The sequence below is a fragment of the Embiotoca jacksoni genome, unplaced genomic scaffold (assembly GCF_022577435.1).
Source record: "Embiotoca jacksoni isolate LCO1_2020_lvr unplaced genomic scaffold, fEmbJac1.0.p SCAF_15, whole genome shotgun sequence".
In the NCBI taxonomy this organism is placed as follows: domain Eukaryota; kingdom Metazoa; phylum Chordata; class Actinopteri; family Embiotocidae; genus Embiotoca; species Embiotoca jacksoni.
In genome coordinates this window covers 7,065,182-7,086,202 of record NW_027185285.1, presented here as the reverse complement: position 1 = coordinate 7,086,202, position 21,021 = coordinate 7,065,182, and the positions used below count along the sequence as shown (strand labels likewise).

General features: G+C 42.1%; 2 protein-coding genes across 4 annotated transcripts; one reads left to right on the top strand and one right to left on the bottom strand.

The window, feature by feature from the left end:
• Positions 1-1,824: 1,824 nt before the first annotated feature.
• Positions 1,825-18,807, bottom strand: LOC138198060 (voltage-dependent calcium channel gamma-4 subunit-like). Of its 3 annotated transcripts, none has more exons than XM_069149195.1 (5): positions 18,744-18,807; positions 15,416-15,743; positions 6,936-7,019; positions 5,091-5,231; positions 1,825-4,650 (listed from the first exon to the last, which is right to left on the bottom strand). In XM_069149195.1, exons 2-5 carry the CDS (start codon positions 15,630-15,632, stop codon positions 4,124-4,126), a joined length of 969 nt encoding a protein of 322 aa, XP_069005296.1. In that variant the 5' UTR covers positions 15,633-15,743; positions 18,744-18,807; the 3' UTR covers positions 1,825-4,123. The 3 variants fall into 3 exon arrangements, with proteins under 3 accessions (XP_069005296.1, XP_069005295.1, XP_069005294.1); XM_069149194.1 differs by lacking the exon at positions 18,744-18,807 and adding an exon at positions 15,940-16,030; XM_069149193.1 differs by lacking the exon at positions 18,744-18,807 and adding an exon at positions 15,948-16,015.
• zbedx (zinc finger BED-type containing X) lies at positions 18,077-20,982 on the top strand. Its single transcript, XM_069149190.1, has 2 exons — positions 18,077-18,475; positions 18,776-20,982. The coding sequence occupies exons 1-2, from the start codon at positions 18,272-18,274 to the stop codon at positions 20,486-20,488; spliced, it is 1,917 nt and encodes a 638-aa protein (XP_069005291.1). The 5' UTR covers positions 18,077-18,271; the 3' UTR covers positions 20,489-20,982.
• The last annotated feature ends 39 nt before the right edge of the window (positions 20,983-21,021 follow it).

Here is a 21,021-nt window from a genome sequence, read left to right as displayed (position 1 = left end):
ACGGGATCAGTTACAATACATGTTCCCCTCGTCCTAGCAAACTTTAAGACCATCGATCTACATGAAGCAGAGGTTATATGATGTGGGACAGTGAGTTGTGCATTAATGAACACAGATTGAAGAAAAATTAAATTAAGTGGAAATTGCAATGGGCTGATGTAGCTGTTGTACTGCAACATCGGAAATTACTAAAAGATTACTTCCCTATAGATAAACAGCTATAATTCCTCTTGTCAAAATGAAATCACACCAGCATACTTCTACTTATCTAATGCTACTTATGATGCAGGTATTTGATATGAGGTTTCTGTGAGTTTGAACTATGAAAACAGCAGCTGCAACACATCGTATGTTCAACTTTTCCTTGCAGGTTCAAAAGATATGACCACATGCAGAGAGCTTTAAAAAGAAAGACCAAAACAAAATAATTACTGAAATACGTAAAAGCATTTCCCCTGTGTTTGAAGAATTTAACTGTGGCTCGGAAGCCTTATTTCTTTGCCCACCATCCACCCCTTTCTTTTAATGTTTCACAAACACTCAGAAAACAAAGCTCACCGGTTGAATCAGCTTGGTGACTGCTGAGATTAAAATAAATGGTGTTTTCATTTGACCAGGTGGTATCTCTGTGAGTAAGAGTGAAGGTCTTTCAACATTTTGTTCTAACAGCGCTGCCATTAGTGTGATGCCGACTGATTTATTTCTCTGCCAAACAATGTTGACTGTGGAGGCGCATAGCTCATTTGGTGACTCTGTCTCACGCAGCTGAACTGAAGAGGCAGTCAGGACTCAGAGAAGGTCAGCTGCAGAAACCTAAATGAAGCAATCACAGGTGATCAGTAAACAACAAGCCACACTGAGATGACTGCATAAATATTTAGCATATATCCTACACATTTTCTGTACATGTGTAGCTGTATTTTCATCCATAGTTAGAGGGTTGTCTTGTCACTTTACGTTGTTACAAGGCAATCTACTAGCAACAGAGGTATACAAATGTGGTTTTGAGTGAAATTGTTTTTGCATTGATTACCATGAAAAATGGTAAACATATTTATGTCTCTCAGGATAAATTGTGATAACTTTGGTTGACCCTTAACTTTTACTCCAGCCTCATGAAGGGGGCAGTATTTTATTTTGTCTGATGCTTTGATGTATGACCAAATACCTGCAGCACTAACACCATTTCCATCTACCTCAGCTGCAATTGAATGAAATTGTGAATTCAAATTACAATCTCAAAGATCTCTGTTTTGTTGTTTTTGGCGGCACCTGTGGTGATAAGCAGTAAGTGCAACAGTGTGTTTTTTTTTACTTCAATTCCCAAAGGTCCAAACAGTGTCACCTGTGTGACATCATCATCGAAGTTTCATTATCTGTCGATCTTTTCTTTATTTGTCCGGGCATTGTAACCATTTAATCGCAAAGCTAACAGAGACGAGAGAAAATCAATACGCTGCTTCTTCACAGACAAGTCCATTGAAAAGTGAGCTTGTTGCACTGCTCGGGATTTTTCCCAATGTTTACCACCGACACCTGGCTTGTTCAGTTTGCTTTCATCAGTGTACCACACAGTCAATCACAATTGCTTTAACTAAGTCAGTTATATAAATGAAAACTGAACTTATTATTTTACATCTGAGCCTGCGCCAACTTGCTAAAGTAAGATGCTAAATATTATAATATCAGCTGCATTAACATGTTAGAGTTACCATTGTGGACAAGTTAGTGTGTTGTCGTTAGTATTTAACTTAGCTGCTAGCACGTTAAGGATTTCAGTCTTTTTTTTTTTTTTAAGAAATCACCACTATAGCACAAACAATATAACCCTGATTTTGTTTATTTGTCTACATACAATATGTTTGGGATGGTACCTAAAATGTGATAAAGAGAAAAACAGTGTAAGTAAATTCAGATTAAATAAAAATGCTTTTTCAATTGAAACAATAAAAGCAGGACTTACAGAAGTTCATAAATAAAACAAAGGCACTGCAAAAAACCTTTACAATGATATTTCAGTAAGTTTGGTCTTGAAAGTAAAGCAGGAGAAGAGTTTTTTTTGTTACAATAACAATTCCTCAGTTACTTTCTGTTTTGATCTATTTCTTAAATTCCCCTCCGAAAATCAAACTCAAATGTTTATTTCTGGATGGAAAAAGAGAATGTGCTTATATCTATAGTAAGCTATAAATCAATATGAGCATACACAGTAAGTACAGCTGCCGCATACACACGGAATGAAAAACATAGCTCGTCTCACTTTTCTGACTGGAAAACAGCAAAAACCAGTGTGTGTTAGTCCGAATATAAAAAGATAAATTGAATCACATCACTTTTGCCAGATTTCTTTAGGCATTATTGAGACATTGTTCGGTAAAATAATGCTTTGAATCCCGTCTTCATGTCTGTGCACATTCAGTGGTTTTTTTTAATTGTACTTTTATATACAACTTTACAGCTTTACATTACAAACTGATTTTTTTTTTCACACTGTGATATAAAAGTGAAGGATCCACACTCAGAACAGATCATACTGATGGCTTTTTTTTTTTTTTTTTTTTTTTTTACAAGTGCTCAGCTGGATGGATGAATTGTTATTTCAAATGGATATCAGACGCACTAAATACAATCAAATACTATTCTGCGGTTCACTGAGCTCACCTCTAAAGAGACCCACCTCAGTGGTCCTATGGGCAACCTCAAGCAAACACTCACAGCATTTACTAAATATGATTATGGCATATTTTTTTTTCTAATATAATTTTCACCAGACTTATCTTTATCACTGGTCCTATCACTGCTGAAAAGCAAGGAGAGGACCTCAAAAGCCTCTCAACCTGCCACAGCAACACTGTACTCTATTTCCTGAGAGACCTAAAAGAAAGAGCAGTGATGGACATTCAGGGCCACAGTCGACACACACGGACACACGTCTTGTTTTTAGAGCCGAATCCTTCAGGGACGCAGTTCCACACAGCTCCCTCTTCTTCTGTCTGCAGTCTCTGTTTGACATGGGAGAGGCGGTTAAAAGGCTGTCAGATGGACTCACAGACATGCGTCCTCCGTGTGGCTCTGATCCTTATCCATTAAACACTCGATGCCGACACTCCATTCAGAGCAGAAGGAAGTCCTGACCTGTGCCATTTTCAAAGCTCTGGGCACCCTTCTTTTTTTTTTTTTTTTTTGTCAGCTGCTCTTCTCTTGTGACAGGCATATACACAATGTCACATCTATCAGGGGGTGTGATGAAAGGATGGTAGACTGATATGGAAGTGAATAAAAAGAAACCACGGAATAGACAAAAGTGACATTTTGTTCCACTGATAAATGTCAAAGAAGAATAGGATTAAGGAAGAAACAGCAAGGGAGACAGACCTTTCATATTGTTTGGAGGATTGGATGATTGACCTATACAGCCTGCAAAAATACTAAACATTCAACACATTATATCTCAGCAAATCAACAGTTTTGTGAAGACTCCTAACCACACATTTATGAAAAAAAGATGAGTTATAAAGACTTATGTAATTTATGTTTGTTTAAAAGGCTATTTGAAAGGGCAGCGCTGAAACAGAGACTGTTATCCCTTCCAAACCTGTCATGAGAGTATAAGGCAAAACCAAATGAGAACAGTACAACTTCAGAGAGAAGTCCACACTTTAACGTCACACACAAATGGAACACTTTCAAGTTGAAGAGTACATCTCATTTAGCACCTTGTTATATAATTTACAGGTAGAATACTGCTGATTGGCACACGTCAACACTTCACCCTCGACTTTACCCATAATGACCACGACACAAACAAGAGTTGTGATCAACACACTGCTCGTTTAAGCATTTCGGCACGGTTGAAAGATAACACTACTTTTGGATTGGCTACAGCACAGACAACAGTAACTCTATTCTGCTTTGATGATCTCTAAAAGCAGATCATCATTTCAGGTTCTGTTCATTGGCTTATCGTCTGTCCAGCTGAATGTCCTTGCATTTCCTTTTGGTCTTTTCAAAATGGACAGTTTCTCTCAGATGACAGGCTGTCACACGTATTGAGGCTGCCACAGGTCAGCCCGCTGATTTCACATTGTTTCCTGTTCATCCAGGTGAACCTTGAGCTCAGCATTCACACTGGCGTGGTCCTGCGATTCACCCCATCCTTTAAATCGTTGGGGAAACAGTTATGGACCTGGAGGAAATCGGCAGCTGCCTCGTGTTCAGGGCTGTACGTGTGCTCCGTCACGCTGTCCCTTGCCAGGGCGTACATGGACAGCTCATCCAAGGGCCCACCGGAAGAAGGCGCCCGCTTCAGACCAACCACCGGCGAGTTCTCCCGGGACGCCTCCGTGGAGTGAGAACTAGCGCGCGATGTCCGCCGGCGGTAGCGGAAGCTCGGAATCCTCGAGTACGGAGAGGAGGAAGAGAGCGAGCGGATGAACTCGCGACGCGCCTTCCAGCGGACCTCCTTGTTTCTCTCGATGTAGATGTTGATGGCGAGGACGGCCACAGTTTCGGCTACAATGAAGGACAGGGCGCCAAAGTAGAAAGACCAGCCGTAGGAATAAGTGTACTTCTTGTCATCGTCACGTTTATCACTGGGGTCTCCTGCATTGCTGGAGATGTAGACGATGATGCCAATTATGTTGCTCAGGCCTGGTAAACAAGGAACAGACGAGAGAATGAGACACAGAAACAAGGTGGAGAATGTGGAAAAAGAGAGGGCATATGATGAAGTGAAAGAGGATCAAATTATGTAAACAAACAAGGAGAAGGGAAAAGTGAGAAGGAAGAGCCAACAAAGATCAATCATCCATGACTTTAGAGGTAACAATGATGAACACACGCTGAGTAAAGTTGTTAATCAGCCAATGATTACAGGTCTCTCATCACTACTGAGGCCCTTAATGACACACTGTCTGTCTTCATCACTTGTGTGTGATGAATGGAGATCCTGACCTCCCTTACTGGAGATTGAAGTTCGTCTTTATGATTGCACCATTGATGAGGCACAATCTCCCCCCCTTCCCCCCGGGCCATGCATGATTGCTCCTTGCCGGGAGCACGGCTGACAGCGAGTGTTTCTTACAGCTCACCTGCAGCGACGAAGAGAATGCCGGCGCTGAGGAAGACATTGTTTGTCTTGTTGTAGACTCGGCCCACCCCGACGCACAGCCCGCCGAGCATCAGCAGGATGGTACTGAGGATGGGGAACACGCTGGAGGCACGAACTATACCTGCAGACACAGCGGAGGGAGGACTCGCTGTAAATGACTTCAGCATAATAAGAATAGTTCTAAAGACTGGGTAGCAGGGCCACGTCAAAGATTTTTATTTTTATTTTGCTTTTGAGGAAAAATTAAATAATTTTGAGAATAAAACTGACATTTCGAGAATAACGTGGAAATACAATTTTGAGAATTAAGTCAATATGTTGATGTTGAATGTTAAACATTTCAAATTTATTCTACTTTTTTTTTTTTTACTTTATTCTCAAAATTTTTGCTTTTTTCACAAAAGCAAAACAAAAAAAATCTCATCTCTTCTAATTTTTTTCTTTAAGGTTGCCCTTGTACACTGTGGTAGAAACATATACAGTATTTAATTATATAATAGATTTCAGTTTGAACAAAACTTTTTCTAAAAATGAAATTAAAAAAAGTCATTAACCTTTTCGAGCCCTTGTCTAACCAGTATCTCCTCTTTCCCTCCTCTTCTTTCATCTGTTTTTGAGAACCCCATTATCATTTATACTGTCCTGGCAAAGCTTTGGTAATCAGCTTTGAGTTGCAACAAGAGCTCGAGATGACACTCACCACCCCGAGAGTGAATCACTGTGCCATTTTACAAGTTTTCAAAGATGGATGAGCTCATTCAACTCTAATGTCTTTCATAAAGCACCTCATTTCATTTAGTCGGGCTAATGGACTGAGCTTGGACTTTGTCCAAAGTCTGATAAGTCTTCTTTGTTCTCTGCATATTAGGCATGAGTCAGCTGTGCTTTAAAGGTCCTCTGCTGATGAATGTGACGAATGATGATGATGAATATTCATTGCATGTCAGGCCAATCAAACCTTATGTGTAAGCCTGGTAATTTTTCAACCAGTTTTCAGTGACAATACCTTAATTTTTAAATGGAGAAGGCTGGTTTGGACTAGCTGAAACAATGATTTTACACAGCTGAATGTTTTTTGAGTGTTCGCAAAAGGTGAAATTTTGTCTTTCATACTTTCTATTATATAAAAATATAAAATAAGAACTCGGGGGAGGGGGCAAAAAAGCTGCTATTGCTTCACCTGAAACACTCAAAATAATTACGAAATAAATAAAACAAAAAAAGTGCGTGTTTGTGCTGCAAATGGTATGCAAAGTATTTAGACATTGCTTCCTTTATGTTGAAAAGCATAGGGTCAAGTTACAGTATCTTTTAGGAGGGTGAAGCTAACTGATAAGCAAAGAATAGCATGCTTTAATGAAGAGAACCAATCAAAATGTATACAAATTAAACATTACATAATGAACTTTACCTTGTAGTCGGGTTTGACAAAGATACCTTTAATTTCCTTAACTGCTTTAAAACAATTAGCATAACTAGTAGCTCAATAATTATTAGGAATAACAATGTCAGATACCTAAACAGATACAAATAGAAAATACATTGTTGAAAATATCATGTGGTGGGGTTGTTGTTTGATGATGCTTGTAATTCAACCCTGAACATATTCTAAACCCGTCTCACTGAATGCTGTCACATTTACTCCTTGCCTTTGTTTTGCGTTTTATATCAGCCTCGGTACAAAAGAGTATTGTCTGTGTGGAGACTGCTCTCATTATCCAATAGTATGACGCTGAAGGTTTGTGGACTTCCGGTTTGCTCTTAACAATAAAGGACTGACAGCTTTAACAATGCCACATGAAAGGGATGAGTGGGGATCACTTACGGAGCAGGTACTCCGAGCTGTCTGTGTCGTAGTCGTTGTCATCAGGGAAATGGTTGATTCTGTAGCAGCTGCCTTGATTGATGCCTGCAGGACAAAGACCACCAGAGTGAGTTTCCATATATATGATGATTTATAGTCCACTGTACACATCAAGAGGCTATTCAGGTTACTCAACTGATGTGAATTCATCTCTATTTGGTTTGAGCAGTCTGAAGGATGTGTGGGTGCTGGAGTCAGTGGTTTGGTAAACTGTGTCCACCAGAGTAAGACGCTCCTGTGCTCCGATCTCAGATATAGAAGAGGATGAAGTGGGAGGTCAGATGACCTGAGGTTATTTTTCATGTTTTAACAGTGCTGCTTCTCGGTAAAGAAGGAGCAGCAGGATGTAAAAGGGAGACTACAGCCTTTCCTTGTCTTCCGTTAAGGTTTATTTGGTCAACTGTCAGGAAAGGGTTGTTTGTTTAACACTGATAAAAGACCTCGTAGATTGTTTTTAGAGGCTTGGTAAATCTTTTTTCTAAAACCATTGTTTTCCCTGAGTAAACCTTCTTAAATTTCACTGGTTAGTTTAAACTAGATACATAGCATGCAAAAGCATATTTCCCTGGATTACCTTAATACACTGTTTGGTTTTCACTTTCCCCCCACTGATGAGACTTTCACCTTTGACATAAAATAATGTTGAGAGCTCACCGAGAATCCTGGAAAGATCACAGTTCAGTGCACACATATTTGACAAGGAAAGTTAGTGGGATTATACGGCAGTGTGATTAAGATTGCATTGCCTATAGGGACTTGATGGGCTGTGGTGCTTGACCAATTCCAGCTCAGGTGAATGGTTGAATGCCACAAGGAATAAGAAGTCTATTTGAACAACAAAAGGCTGTTTGGTGGAAGTTTTTAACGCCAAGGTGAGAGAGAGAGTGAAAGCGAGAGCGAGGGAGTGAAAGAGAGGTAGGTTAATGCTCAGAGAAGCCCGTAGCTGTAGTTGAGAAGGAGTATAACATGATACTTACTGATAGCACTTTGTAGTTTGGCTTTCTTGAAGAAATTGTATTTTCTTGATTTCTGTTGTTCTGGGTTGTGTACCCTCTTGGTTGAAATGCACTTATTGTAAGTCGCTTTGGATAAAAGCGTCAGCTAAATGAAATGTAATAAAACAACACCCTGTCCAGACAAAGAGGGGTTAGCATTGGGGTTAATGGATGTGCTCAGTGCAGTTGTGGTAAACTCTTTGACTCATTTACCACTGAAGCTGTGAATTCCCCTCAATACACAGTATCCAAGATATTAAAGGTGGGCTGTGCTCTGGCCTGATTTGCATATTTGTACATGAGCCTATCTACAGTTTGTGCAATGTGTGTATATGTGTGGATTTTAGCATTTGTGTACATCCTATTGACCATTTGAAAAGCCCTGCCACCTTTAGTTACTATTGTTACACCTGTCAATCCTTCTGCTACACGGCGTTTAAAGTGACAATGGTGTCACATTTACCTCTCTTTAGATTTACCAGTCTTACTCAGGTATAAAGAAATGGGTCGCTGAATTCACATGAAGGTAGAAAAAAAAAGATTTCAATTTCTTGCCAGATTTTAACAGCTGTATCTTTCTATGTATCAACATTAGCTCCATCGGTTGCTTTAAAATAGCATATCGTTGACTTATTCAATATTTCAAGTGAAGGGTGCGTGTAGGCTATGCTTTTCATGGCTATACATAGAAATAAGAAAACAGCGCTGTTCTTGTATTGCACTGTAGAACTAGTTAGTCATTGTAGGGAAAATGTAGGATCAGACACTTATTACGTCTCCGTGCCAACGACAGCTGTAGCCGGAGGTTTTTTAGGTCTGTCCCATTCTCGTGATATCTCAGGAGCACCTCCAGGGAATTTCTTCAAATGTGGCACAAGCGTTTACTTGGATTCACGGATGAACTGATTATATTTCGGTGGCCAAAGGTCAAAGGTCATTGCGACCTCACAAAACACGTTTGCACTTAAGAATTCAGACGCTAATTATGACGAACTTCACACACATCTTAAATAGGATCAATTCTAATGGTATTCTAATAAAACTCCGTTGGGCTGCTTTGCTTCCCTACATGTTTTAAACCAGTGGATTTTCCTACTATGAAAGTGGCTCGTGTTGAAATAACTTGAAACCCCACAAACGAGTTTAGTTTCAACAATAGTACTTTGTGAATACTGTAAATAGCCAGATGTGCTAACAAATGCAGTATAAACTTTTCCTTCCTCTGTCGCACTTGTGTATTTTGGTTTTGGACAGGCTAAAAAGAACACTCAATCCCAACTCCTTAAAAGCTGTGTATCACTTTTACCTGCCCAACACTTCAAAATCAAAGTTTCATATAATTTACAGTTTCTTTGCTATGAATTGGACAATTGCTGTTTGGGGAGGAGAGTTAGAGAATTGTCAATTGGATGAGCCTAAGCTTTGTCTGTCTCTGAAAGCAATAAAGACTCAGACCAAAAATACAGTCACTTTTCAGCTCTAATGGTCTAACAGGCAGAAGAAATTAGAGCTGACCGATTGTATAAACGTCAACCTTCCCATTAACAAAATGCAGACAGATACCGGTCAACTCCATTTCCCAGGTGCCCAAAGGTGAGCGACACAACCATCATTGTCTGTGGCACAGCTTTTAAGGGCACTGCTCGCTTCCATTAACTGGGTCTGCTGCTTAATAAGGGACATCAAATTAATTCGTGTCAAATCAGTCGGTGGAAATGGAGCACAAGTTTCTGTGTCTAGTCACTGATGGAAAAAAAATGGTTTTGGACTATTTTAAGCAGGGATGTGAGACTTCTGGCTCACATGGCTAGATAACAAAAATACAGACACCTTTTCTGTTCTGTTAATTGTCGTGTAAACACCGAATCCTGTCAGCGGCGGAGCTTGTTGCAGGTTTTACGTGTGCATTTGTGTGTGTGCACGTGTGTGTCTGTGTGTGTGTGTGTGTGTGTGTGTGTGTCTGCGTCTCCTCCATTAAACTGAGCTGGTTTTACACGTTTTAAAAACTGCACAGAAAACACACAGTGAACCCAAAACATTACTATTAATTATGACAAAATATTTTCCATCCTCAGTCCAACCATACTCAAGCCTTTCTGATGCCTCTGTTTTGTGTGTGTGTGTGTGTGTGTGTGTGTGTGTGTGTGTGTGTGTGTGTGTGTGTGTGTGTGTGTGTGTGTGTGCGTGCGCGCGTGTGCGTGTGCGTGTGTGTGTGTGTGTGTGTGTGTGTGTCTGTGTCTGTGTGTGTTTGTGCGCAGGCTGTGAGATGGACCCTCTATAAAATGAAATACAGTCTGAATAACCTACTGACTCGCTGGTAGGGAAAGTGGAGGGAGAAAGCGGAGATTAAACAAGGGAAGAAGGTGCAAGGAAATGAAACAATAAAAGCAAAGAAAGCAGAGGAATGATGGGGACAGGGGAAAAAAAGATATGAGGCCACATTAAAGGGGAGACAGTCAGCAGAGGAGGGCAGCGAACCAGCAAGAGGGAAAGCTGGAAGGGTAGAGAGAGCATTAAAGAGCAAAATGAGTATCTTGATGCAATAAAGGGCAGCTGCACAATCTGTGTAAGGTGTCGGTGACAAACAAGAAAGTGCTTATCAATAAATTAGAGGGAATTCATCTTACACTATCAACGCATTACATGGGGAATAATGGGTTACCTGGACCTGACTGGAGTTGCAAAGCCCCATGCTGAGCATCTCTTCCTTTTCTCCATGGCAACCCCTGCTAGTCTTTAATAAGACCATTTACATAAACAATCTCCAAGGAGGCTTTTGACATTTTCATTGTATTTTGATACGCGTTGAATAAGAGATGGCACTTCCCTGGCACGCCCACTTCCACTTCACAGATCTGTCACCAAATAAGAGTACATGATAGTGAACACAATCGGACACGTGCACATGTGTACACACAAACATGTGTGCACGTACATATACTGCATTGGAACCAGCTGTCACAGCTTTAGAGCTGCCGGCAACATCGTCATTATTTTGAATTAAGGTAGCTCAGCCAATAAGAGAGCAGCCTCAGAGGAGAACACCAACAGCATTCTCATTAAGCAACCACTCGCTCACTCTGGTGTCTCTATGAGTACAGTATGTCGTGGCAATAAGTCCAATGCGACAAATGCCCTCACTTCCTTATTTTCACACCCCAATAGCTTAGCAAATAGATTGGTGAGTAAACCAATCAAAAGTGACAATACTATAACATTAGAACTGCATAGCCTCCAGTGAGTGATATACTTCCGGGAATGCCACACATAACAGGTCTACAACAAACAGGAGCTGCAGCACGCTGCTCTGGTCTTTTACTTTTATCCTTGTTTCTTTTAGATATGCGATGGAAAGTGTGAACACTGACGAGTGAGAGCACCCTCAAGTTTACGGCAGGTGGGATGATTAGGTTTTTATAAAGCTGCGAGCAGACAGAGCACTGTAACTGTGGCTCGATATCAAATGCAGACGCGCACACGCAACTCACACAGACTCAGCGCTGCATACATTTATTACTTTGGAAGCAGGGAATGCCAGGACAGAATATAAAAGCATCTGTGTAATCAAACAAGCCCCTCCAATATATATTTTTTTATTCAGTCCAAGTGAGTATGAAAGAAAAGCAATTTGGCAAAGATATCAGTGATTCAGTGTTTATATGACTGACAGTTGGTTAATTAAATTGTCACCAGGCTGCAATTTCTTCAAACACAGCTCGGCCTGGGTTCGTGTGTGCATGTGTACCCAAGTTGTTGGAAGCAAACTGAGATCTATTGCCGCATGTAGTCTCCCATGAAGGCTGTTATGCATTGTCACTTACTTAGAAATTTACATATGTAATGGTTTCTCAACTTGATGCTTATAAGTGTTTAAATGTGGATTATAATAAATGATCTTTAGCATTTTATATCAAAGGTGTTTTGAAGTATGTGATTGAAACCTGAAATTTTCTTAAAAAAGTGACAAGTTCAAGTGTCACTCAAAGTATTATGGATAAAAATACATTCTCGTAATTTATTATTTACAATCTAATTCTGTTACGTTCAAGTGTTATTGTGTGTATCATAACATTTCCATGACGTGAATTCAACTTGTTATTATGATTAAGACTTCTATCCTTTATCCCTCTCTTTACTTTTTTTGTAATAATCAGGTCCCAAACAACATTGAATTTTTAAAGCTTTCTGGCAATTGCAGAGCCAGTAGAGTCCCAGGATATACAGTGGAATAAATCTTTATATTAGATTCGAAGAAAACTGCCAGTTTCCTTGTCTATATTAAGTTGTGTTGGCCGTGACCTCAACAGTGAAACAAGTTACGTTTGGACAAGTAAAGGAAAACTTTGACATTTGAGAAATAGACTTGTTTGCTCTCTTTCCAAGAGTTAGATGTGAAAATTGTTGCCACTCTCACATCTTCTGTACCAAGCGGAAACTTACCCTGACATCACCCATTGGTTTGTGGACATTTTGAACACTCAAGTTCGGCATTTTGGCCATCGCCATCTTCGTTTTTTGGCGTTAGAAGTGACCAGGGAGCTAAGGAGGGATGAGGGGTGGATCTGACTCGATCTGACTGAGACCTCAAAGACACTACGCCCCGCCCACCTGTGGATCATGTAATTACCACAGAAAAGCTTCTGGCATGGTCACATTATTCCATCAAAATAAAATTACTTTACCAGCAACAGATTTGACAATTTCATTCTTTACATAGATGGGCAATCGGAGAGCAGAGACCTCAGCCAACGCTGCTTGCTGTATTTCCTTTGAGCCAGTACGTGTATCCCAGAGGATTACTGGTGCTCCTGAATGTGGACTGTGATATGAAGTCATCGTATTTAGAATAGCCTAGGCTGTGATGTAGAAAACAATGATAAGAGTGGATGAGTTAAGTGGAGAGAAAAAAAGAGAGAGTAGACATCATGTGGAGGAGAGGAGGAAGGAGTGGCCGGGGTTGGAAGTTGGTGCCTGCTGGCTAATTAGTGCCCCTGCATGGCTTCTCAGTTGTTATATTTTAATTACATACTTGTGGAGCATAGGGAGAATGGCAAAGTGACCCTCACGCCATCTAAACTAACACCTCGTTACAAACACACACATCCACTGACCCCGAGAAAAACAGCTGCCCCCACGCACTCACACCAATCCACCACCAGCTGGGACATTACTGCAAATATGTATCTGCTAATTGGATCGTTCATGAGGTTATTTCTCATTCTCAAAGCTGGTTTCATTTATGGGAATCGCACATAATACTTCTGATGCTTTGCCGATTCTCACGCAAATTAGGTGCACTCAATGCACTTGTGGGTGCTACCCTGGCCTCATGATATTCATGTTGGAAAACAACCACTACAGAAAAAAAACAAAAACAAACAGCTGTTGTGAAATGCAAAGGACTGAATGGAGTGAATAAATAAGGGAAGTGCTGACCTCATGCTAAAGAAGCCTGGTTTGATATTTTCCTGCCTGCTCCTTCACTGTCATTTGGGAGCTGATGCTCGAGCGAGGTGCATGGAAACACTAAACACATTCATTATTGGGTCTTGGGAAGAGAGAAGGGGCCGAAGAGGACTGAACGGTTGCTATGTGTGTTACAGGAATGTGATGTGGCTGAGAGGTTGTCATGTTGTCGCTGTAATCTGTTCAGCAAAACATGATGATGCTTTCCCCAAGCTGTGATACACACCGAGCCGTCCCCGTCAACAACCCATTGTGTTTGTCATTATGACCAGAGGGGTGTGTGTGTGTGTGTGTGTGTGTGTGTGTGTGTGTGTGTGTGTGTGTGTGGAGGGGGGGTGTGAGTCTTCCTCTCTTGTCTTCCCCTCTACACTTATTAGTCTCCATGACAACATAGCCACCGTGCAGCAGCCTGTAGTTTTAGACAGAGGCACAGAAGTGAAACTATCTCTTTATGACACACCAAGATGTTCTTCACATCTGTCCAAAGTGTCCACCTTCACAACAGGACTAGCCTAAAGCAGTGTGATCACTCACAACGACAATCTGAAAACACTAGATCACTAACTCACAGAATAAACAGCAAACATGGGAAAACATCTGATCCGACACAAATGCATTTTGCAAGGGAAATTAAGGTGTTACATTCAGTGTCAAATTACAATTGTACTTTTAGGAGGGCAAAACCTTCAGCTGCTTTGTATGGAGAAGAACCAAAACAACATCACCTAAACAGATTCAGATACCTTTCCATGACAAATAAAGTACAAATACATGTCTTGTCATTAATAAAATAACTTCTTGTCTCTAAAAAAAAGCCAATATAGTCAAAGGAAAATGTGAAAAAAATAAATAATTATAGACTCTGTACATATTGCATTAAATAAAGCAAAAATATGGGAATATGTTGTATCTCTATATGAGCAGTGCATCTAAAGAAACATTTGGCCCAGTCATTTTGTGTTTGAAAAAAGCCTCACAACCAATTCAAATAAGTAAGATATCCGAGTTGATATTTTGTCTCCTTATTTTGACTTGTACGTTTATCTATTTAAACCCGTTTCCATCAATCTTCGCGTCACGACAGACGCTTGTGAACAAATTCATCCAATCTCATCGACTCATTGATAGCCGAGGCGAGAAGTGAAGGGGTGGTGGGAAGGAAGATTGGTCAATTTGTCTGCCTCTAAAATAAGTCGTCACTACCAGCGCACCTTCTTTTCAAATCCGTAAAATTACACAAAAACCCTTTCCAAAACGCTGGGACTGTGAAGTAGGAAATGTTAACCTGATGCTCTACAATAATAAATATTTTTTTTAGATTTTGCTTGGACATGATGTGAACCCAGAGTCATCTATTTTTAAATCACCGGGCATGTTTCCATAGCAATTTCAGGGATGTTGCTAAGCAACAGCATCGGATACAACGAGGACATGAATGAAAGTAGACTTATAGCGCGCACATTTCCTGGCACAGACCGGCTAAAAAGTGAATGGGCTCAGACGCGCCGGCTTGGCATAGCGTTTTTTTGCGGACTATACAGCTGAATTCATTGTGTGGTCCTATCACTGAACCATGAGGTGTAACAGTTGGCAGACAGCTTGAGATGAGCGCTCAGTGGGTTTCTTGCCCGTAGATTTGTTACTTTTATCCGTACCTGTGTACATCTCCGTTTCTACCATCTGACCTAAGCTATATATTATATGAAAGTTGTTCCACTCTTATGATGGATTTTGTTTTTGAGCGCCTATGCTCAGACAGAGACATATGTCATGCGTAAAGGAAGTGTGTCCTTTTGTGCGCTCCAATGACTGTGCGCACTGAGAAACAAAGGACTCCTCGGGAAAAGAAAAAAAAAAAAAAACTTCTATGAAAATGATACGGAGCAGTGCCTTTTGGTCTCACTGTTTCACAGAGAACCGCACATGTTTGCAGGTCCCATTAAATCCACAAAAGTGAGACGAGACTTGGAGCAGGCTTACCTTCGATACAGCAGATCCTCCACAGCCCGGAGTGAGTGAGATCGCCCTTCTTACTTTTGGGCTGGGTCTCGTCTGTGGTGACATTGGTGCTGTTGCAGATGTATGCCCGCGAATAGAGCCAGTAGTCCGTGCCGATGGCGATAGTCATCAGGCTGAAGGCAGCAAAAGCCCCAACAGTGGCCAGCAGCGTTTGAACCCCACGGTCACACCAAGCCATGGCGCTTCATACTAGTCCACACACTCACCCGCCCAACATGCACGCACCAGAGCGCGTCAAGGCGCGGATCCTTTGGTCATACTTGTTGAGGTGCGTCCACTCTCTCTGCTCCTGTGGTAAAAAAGTGGGGCGTGCAGCGACAAAGAGAAATAAAAAGTAAGGATACTGTCTGAAACGTTCAAATGAAGTTTAAAAGCTATTGGTTGCTGCCGTTAATATGAAAGGACATTAGTTGTGCCCACTCCTAATGCTCCACACAGATTCGAAGCACGACAGCAACACCGTGCCAAGTCAAAACATTTCAAACCTCCTCACCACGTCATTCCTCTGTTTCTCATCCTTTATCTTGTTCTCAAAACACTTTTCTCTGTTCCTACACAAACTGCGTCTCTGTTAAAAAAAAAACCATCGCAAACGAGGGCTGCGTCAGCGGCTCTTAAGTGAGACCCCACCCTCATCAAATCTAACCAATGGAGGAGGTGTGCTTTTGAATAAATAAAGGGGGGGAAAAAAAATCTCAGTGGGTTTACAATTTACAATCAGAACACTTACGCATTTAAAACATGTGGGATGTTTTGCGGAATATTAAGTAGCCAAACAATCTGTGACTTATCTGAGACATTTCAATACTCCCCGCTGAATTCAGAATTTATGAACTCGGAGTCAGCTGTCACAGGGGTGAGGTTGGAGGTGTGTGTGTGTGTGTGTGTGTGGTGGGGGGGGGGACTGGAGGAAGAGAAATAAAGAAAGACTTTGACACATTGGTCAGTCAATGTGATGCACAATCACCAAATAACCAATTTCTCGCGGACCAGACCATTAAAAAGGTAATTAGACGGTCGGCTATAGCGCGTGTTACCACCAAGCACACAGTAAATCATTCAGGGAGTAGGTTTTTAATATTCACCAAGACTGTCACAAGATAGATAGATAGATAGATAGATAGATAGATAGATAGACAGACAGACAGACAGACAGACAGACAGACAGACAGACAGACAGACAGACAGATAGATAGATAGATAGATAGATAGAAAGATAGATAGATAGATAGATAGATAGATAGATAGATAGATAGATAGATAGATAGATAGATAGATAGATAGATAGATAGATAGATAGATAGATAGATAGATAGATAGAGACACCTGTTGCTCATTACTAGCAATGATGCAGATGGCATGTGTCAGATTCACCGCAGAGCGCGGGGATACATAATTTGGAATTCAAATTTTGGGAAATAAACAATCACATGGTTAATGAGAAATAAATAAAACATAACCAACCAAATCTTCATCTCTGAGAAACACAGGTTTGTGTGAGTGTGTCTCCCTTGCTTCTGACTTTGATCATGCAGCTGACAAATTGGCTTATTAAACATGCAAATAATTTTTTTTTTTTAAATTCAGCCCATGTGAATGCCAGATTAAGAAATGCTTCATGTGTCTCTGTGCCAGATGGAACATTTTCATAACAGTGGGGAAGCATTTAAGGAGCACGCTTTGGCTGGCTTGAGCTGGCAAGGTGCCTCAGACTTTAAAAAAAAAGAAAGAAAATAAAACAACTCTTGATGCTACTTCTGTAGAAATCTGGTCAGCAGACTGATTCAGTTACCCCTCCAGATTACCTCATAATTAGAAAAAAATAAAATAAAAATGTATTTGTCAAACTAGTGTGACTGTGTCACATTTACAGAAAAAGTTATTTTAACAAACCAAAGCAACAGAGGTCCAATATTTTTGATGCCGGTAAAACTTAGTTTAGTAAAGGTAGAATGTATTGCTCTATCAGTCAGCATTAGTTTTAGTTAGGTTTACCTAATTAATTGACAATTTTGTTTTTTGAAATAATTACTGACATACAAGTTTTACGAAGATAGAAATAGAGTTCATTTCAAAAGTTTAACTATAAAGACAAGATGTTTGATATACTTCACTGTAAAGTCTAGTCTTGTCACGTGAACTGCATCGCACTTATTCATACTCATAATTGCGATAGGTTCTGTAATTGCATCCGATTTGACAATCCATTCACTGTTTCAGCTTTTATCTGTTTTCCTTCGCGTGGTTATTTTCTGTATTTGATGCTCACGTGGCCGTTTAATATTTATTTTATTTTGTTCCCTCTTTATAACAATGTATCAATTGATTAAAAGATTGTGACACTTTTACTTCTGCTCCCTGAGGGTGGCGCCACCTCGCTGCAACACTGGAGGAAAAGGAAATTCATGTTTTAAAGCGCTGCCATCAGTGAGTGTAAAAACAAGGTGTGGACGGTGACGCCAGACTAAGGGGCGGTGTGTGTGTGTGTGTGTGTGTGTGTGTGTGTGTGTGTGTGTGTGTGTGTGTGTGGGAAGGGGGGGGGGGGGGGACGCATGCGCATTGCTTCACTGTGCCCCTTCCGTGTAGTTGCTGCAGCCTGTCAACCATAAACTGTAACGCTGTCAACGCGCACGCGATGAACCAGACGGTGACGACGGAGTCATCTCCTTCTTGATTTTCTGGGCAATGTCTGAACAAAGGCCTGCCCCTTTTTCACGAGGATTTCTTCTACCGCCATCGTTACTTTACATGTAATCACGATTACTAAATCGGATTACGGTACTTTTATAATATTTCGAGACGTCAATAACAGCGGGGATGGCGTCCGAATTGGATGTGGATCAACACGAAACGAGCTGCGAGACCAAATCGGCCATTAGTAGTTGGCGTTATCGCCACCATTTCACGTACAAGGCAGATCAAGGGAAAAATATCATCGTCCAGTGTAATCTGTGTTTGCCGAGAGTCAATCTGCTGTCCACATCGAAAACCTCCACGTCAAACCTAAAGAAGCATTTAGACGTAAGTTGCACACGGCGACATCCCCGGAGTGACTTCCAGCGCACTGTATGTTAATGTTTGAAAAGAGTCAATGAATGAATAGTTCCCCTCGTGATTAATAACGTTACCCCCCCCCCCCTCGTAGCTGCATGCTGATTACCAAGTCGTGGCGCTGGAGGCTCTTCCCCTGCAACTGGAACAAAACTAAACACGCGTATTTCTCTGCACAAGCGTTTACCCGGACTTTTTCATTGCAGTTGAAGTTTACAAACAGGTGGACATGACTAACGTGAAATCCCTGGTGGTGTTTTTGTTTCTCAGAGAACACACTTGGGCTGCGATGCCAGGCCCGACGTCAAGAAGGGAAGGAAGAGAGATGAGTACAACGGCGAGGAGAGCAGACACTGCCAGCTCAAGAAGCTGAAAGCAGAAATCATCTCCAAGTGCCTGACCCAAGCAAAGATTGACGACCTGATCTTCAGCTTCATTGTGGAAGACTGCCAGTCATTCTACGTGCTGGAGCAGCCCGGCTTCAGGAAGCTGATTGCGGGTCTGACCGAAGGGCTAAAGTCAATGGACAGGGTGACTTTGTTTACTAAGGTGGACCACAGTTTTTCCAGGATGCGGGAGGAGCTGATGGCCAAACTGGGCAACGTCCAGTACGTGTGCACCACGGCAGACATCTGGACAGCCCACAGCAGGAGCTTCTTCGGGATGACCTGCCACTGGATAGACGCCGAGTCCCTGGAGAGGAAATCAGCTGCTCTTGGGTTCGCGCGGCTGCAGGGCCGGATCACGTACGACACCATCGCCGGGCGGATACACGACATCCACGTGGCGTACAACATTGAGAGTAAAGTTCAGACCACCGTCACTGACAATGGCAGCCCCTTTATCAGCGTGTTCAGAGAGTTCGCATTGGACAGCCAGGAAAGCGACGATGACATTGGGCTCTACGAGGACGTGAGCTCCGTTCTGGAGGGTGAGCCGGAACAGGACATGCTCCTGTTTCTGCCCACCGTGCAGCGCTGCGCGTCACACACTCTGGACAAGATCGTCACCGAGGACTTCTGGCAGGCCGTGTCACAGGGGCCCATGTGCCAGCTACATTACAGTGCGATGGCCAAGGTGTTTGCCATATGGAGCAAATGCCACCATCTCCAGGTGGGAATGGACGCCGCCGAGGAGATAGGGAAGATGGCCCTGGTCGTGCCTGCTGTTATACGCTGGAACGTGGAGTACTGTGCCGTGCAGAAGATCGTCTCTCTCAGCGAGCGGGAGCTGACCGAGCTCTGCGCCCGCCTGGAGGTCCCACGCTTGCAGCCCGAGGAAATGGCCTTCCTGAAAGAGTACGTGACTGTGTTCCACCCACTGGCGTTTGCGCTCGAACTTTTCCAGGCGGAGCAGAAATGTTACCTCGGCCTGGTCATCCCGACTGTGCTCAGTTTGAAGAACAAGTTGAACGAGCAGAAAGACGCGGCAAACTACTTCGGCGATGTCATCAACGCCATCGTGATGGCCATCGACGTGCGGTTCCAGGAGCTGTTCGCCAGCACGGAGGCAAAGATTGCGACGGCGACGACTCCCCAGTTCCGCTTGTGGTGGCTCCCGGCGTCCGAGAGGGAGGACATGTGCTCCGCGCTGGCCACGGAGGCCCCCCAGATGGACCCCTGCACCGTAACCGAGGCGAACACCAGCCGCAATCTGTCCACCATCGAATCTGAGGACGACTTCTTCAGCTACGGGTCTGCGAAGCCGGCCATTCAGATCCAGCAGCGGGGGGTGATGGAGGAGATCCGCAAGTACGTTGAAGGAACTGGGAAGAGCCTCGAGTGCCTGCAGGATTTCCCCCGAGTGAAGCAGCTCTTCCTAAAATACAACACTACCCTGCCGTCCACGGCCCCCGTCCAGCGGCTCTTCAGTCAGAAGGGCAACCTGGTCACCTCACAGAGGAACTTTCTGACGGACGACTACTTTGAACGCATTCAGCTTTTGAGATACAACAGCAGCGTGTGTTCTTTGGTCACCGAGTGAACGCATTGCTGGTGACTCTCTCTCTCTCTCTCTCTCTCTCTCTCTCTCTCTCTCTAAGCCTTTCAATTGGTTCAGAATAAAACCATAATGTGCGAAAAATCATCACAGGAAAACCCTGAGTAATGTCTCATTCTAGGCACAGATGTGTTTTCTAATATTCCTCCCCCTGCCTGTTTTGATTGGCGTAGCATAATGTCTCCTCTTCCAGAACGGCCTAATGAAAATATCCAATTGACAATCATGGACGATGACATTCGGACTGAATGAACTGACAAAAGGATCTTTCTACCTGTGCAATTGTTGTGATTTGAAGTAGCCACAGGGTTCAACTGTTTTTTTGTTGTTGTTTTTTTTCAGTTATGCTAGTTGTTTTTTTTACAACAGCTGTCCAGTGAGAATGCTTCTCCTGTCTGTACGTTTTTTAAATTATATATATATATACATATATACGTATATGTATGTATATATATATATAAAGAGAAAAGGAAAGAGCCCTTTTTTGTTTCTGTCTCGCCTATTTGTGTATCCATGAA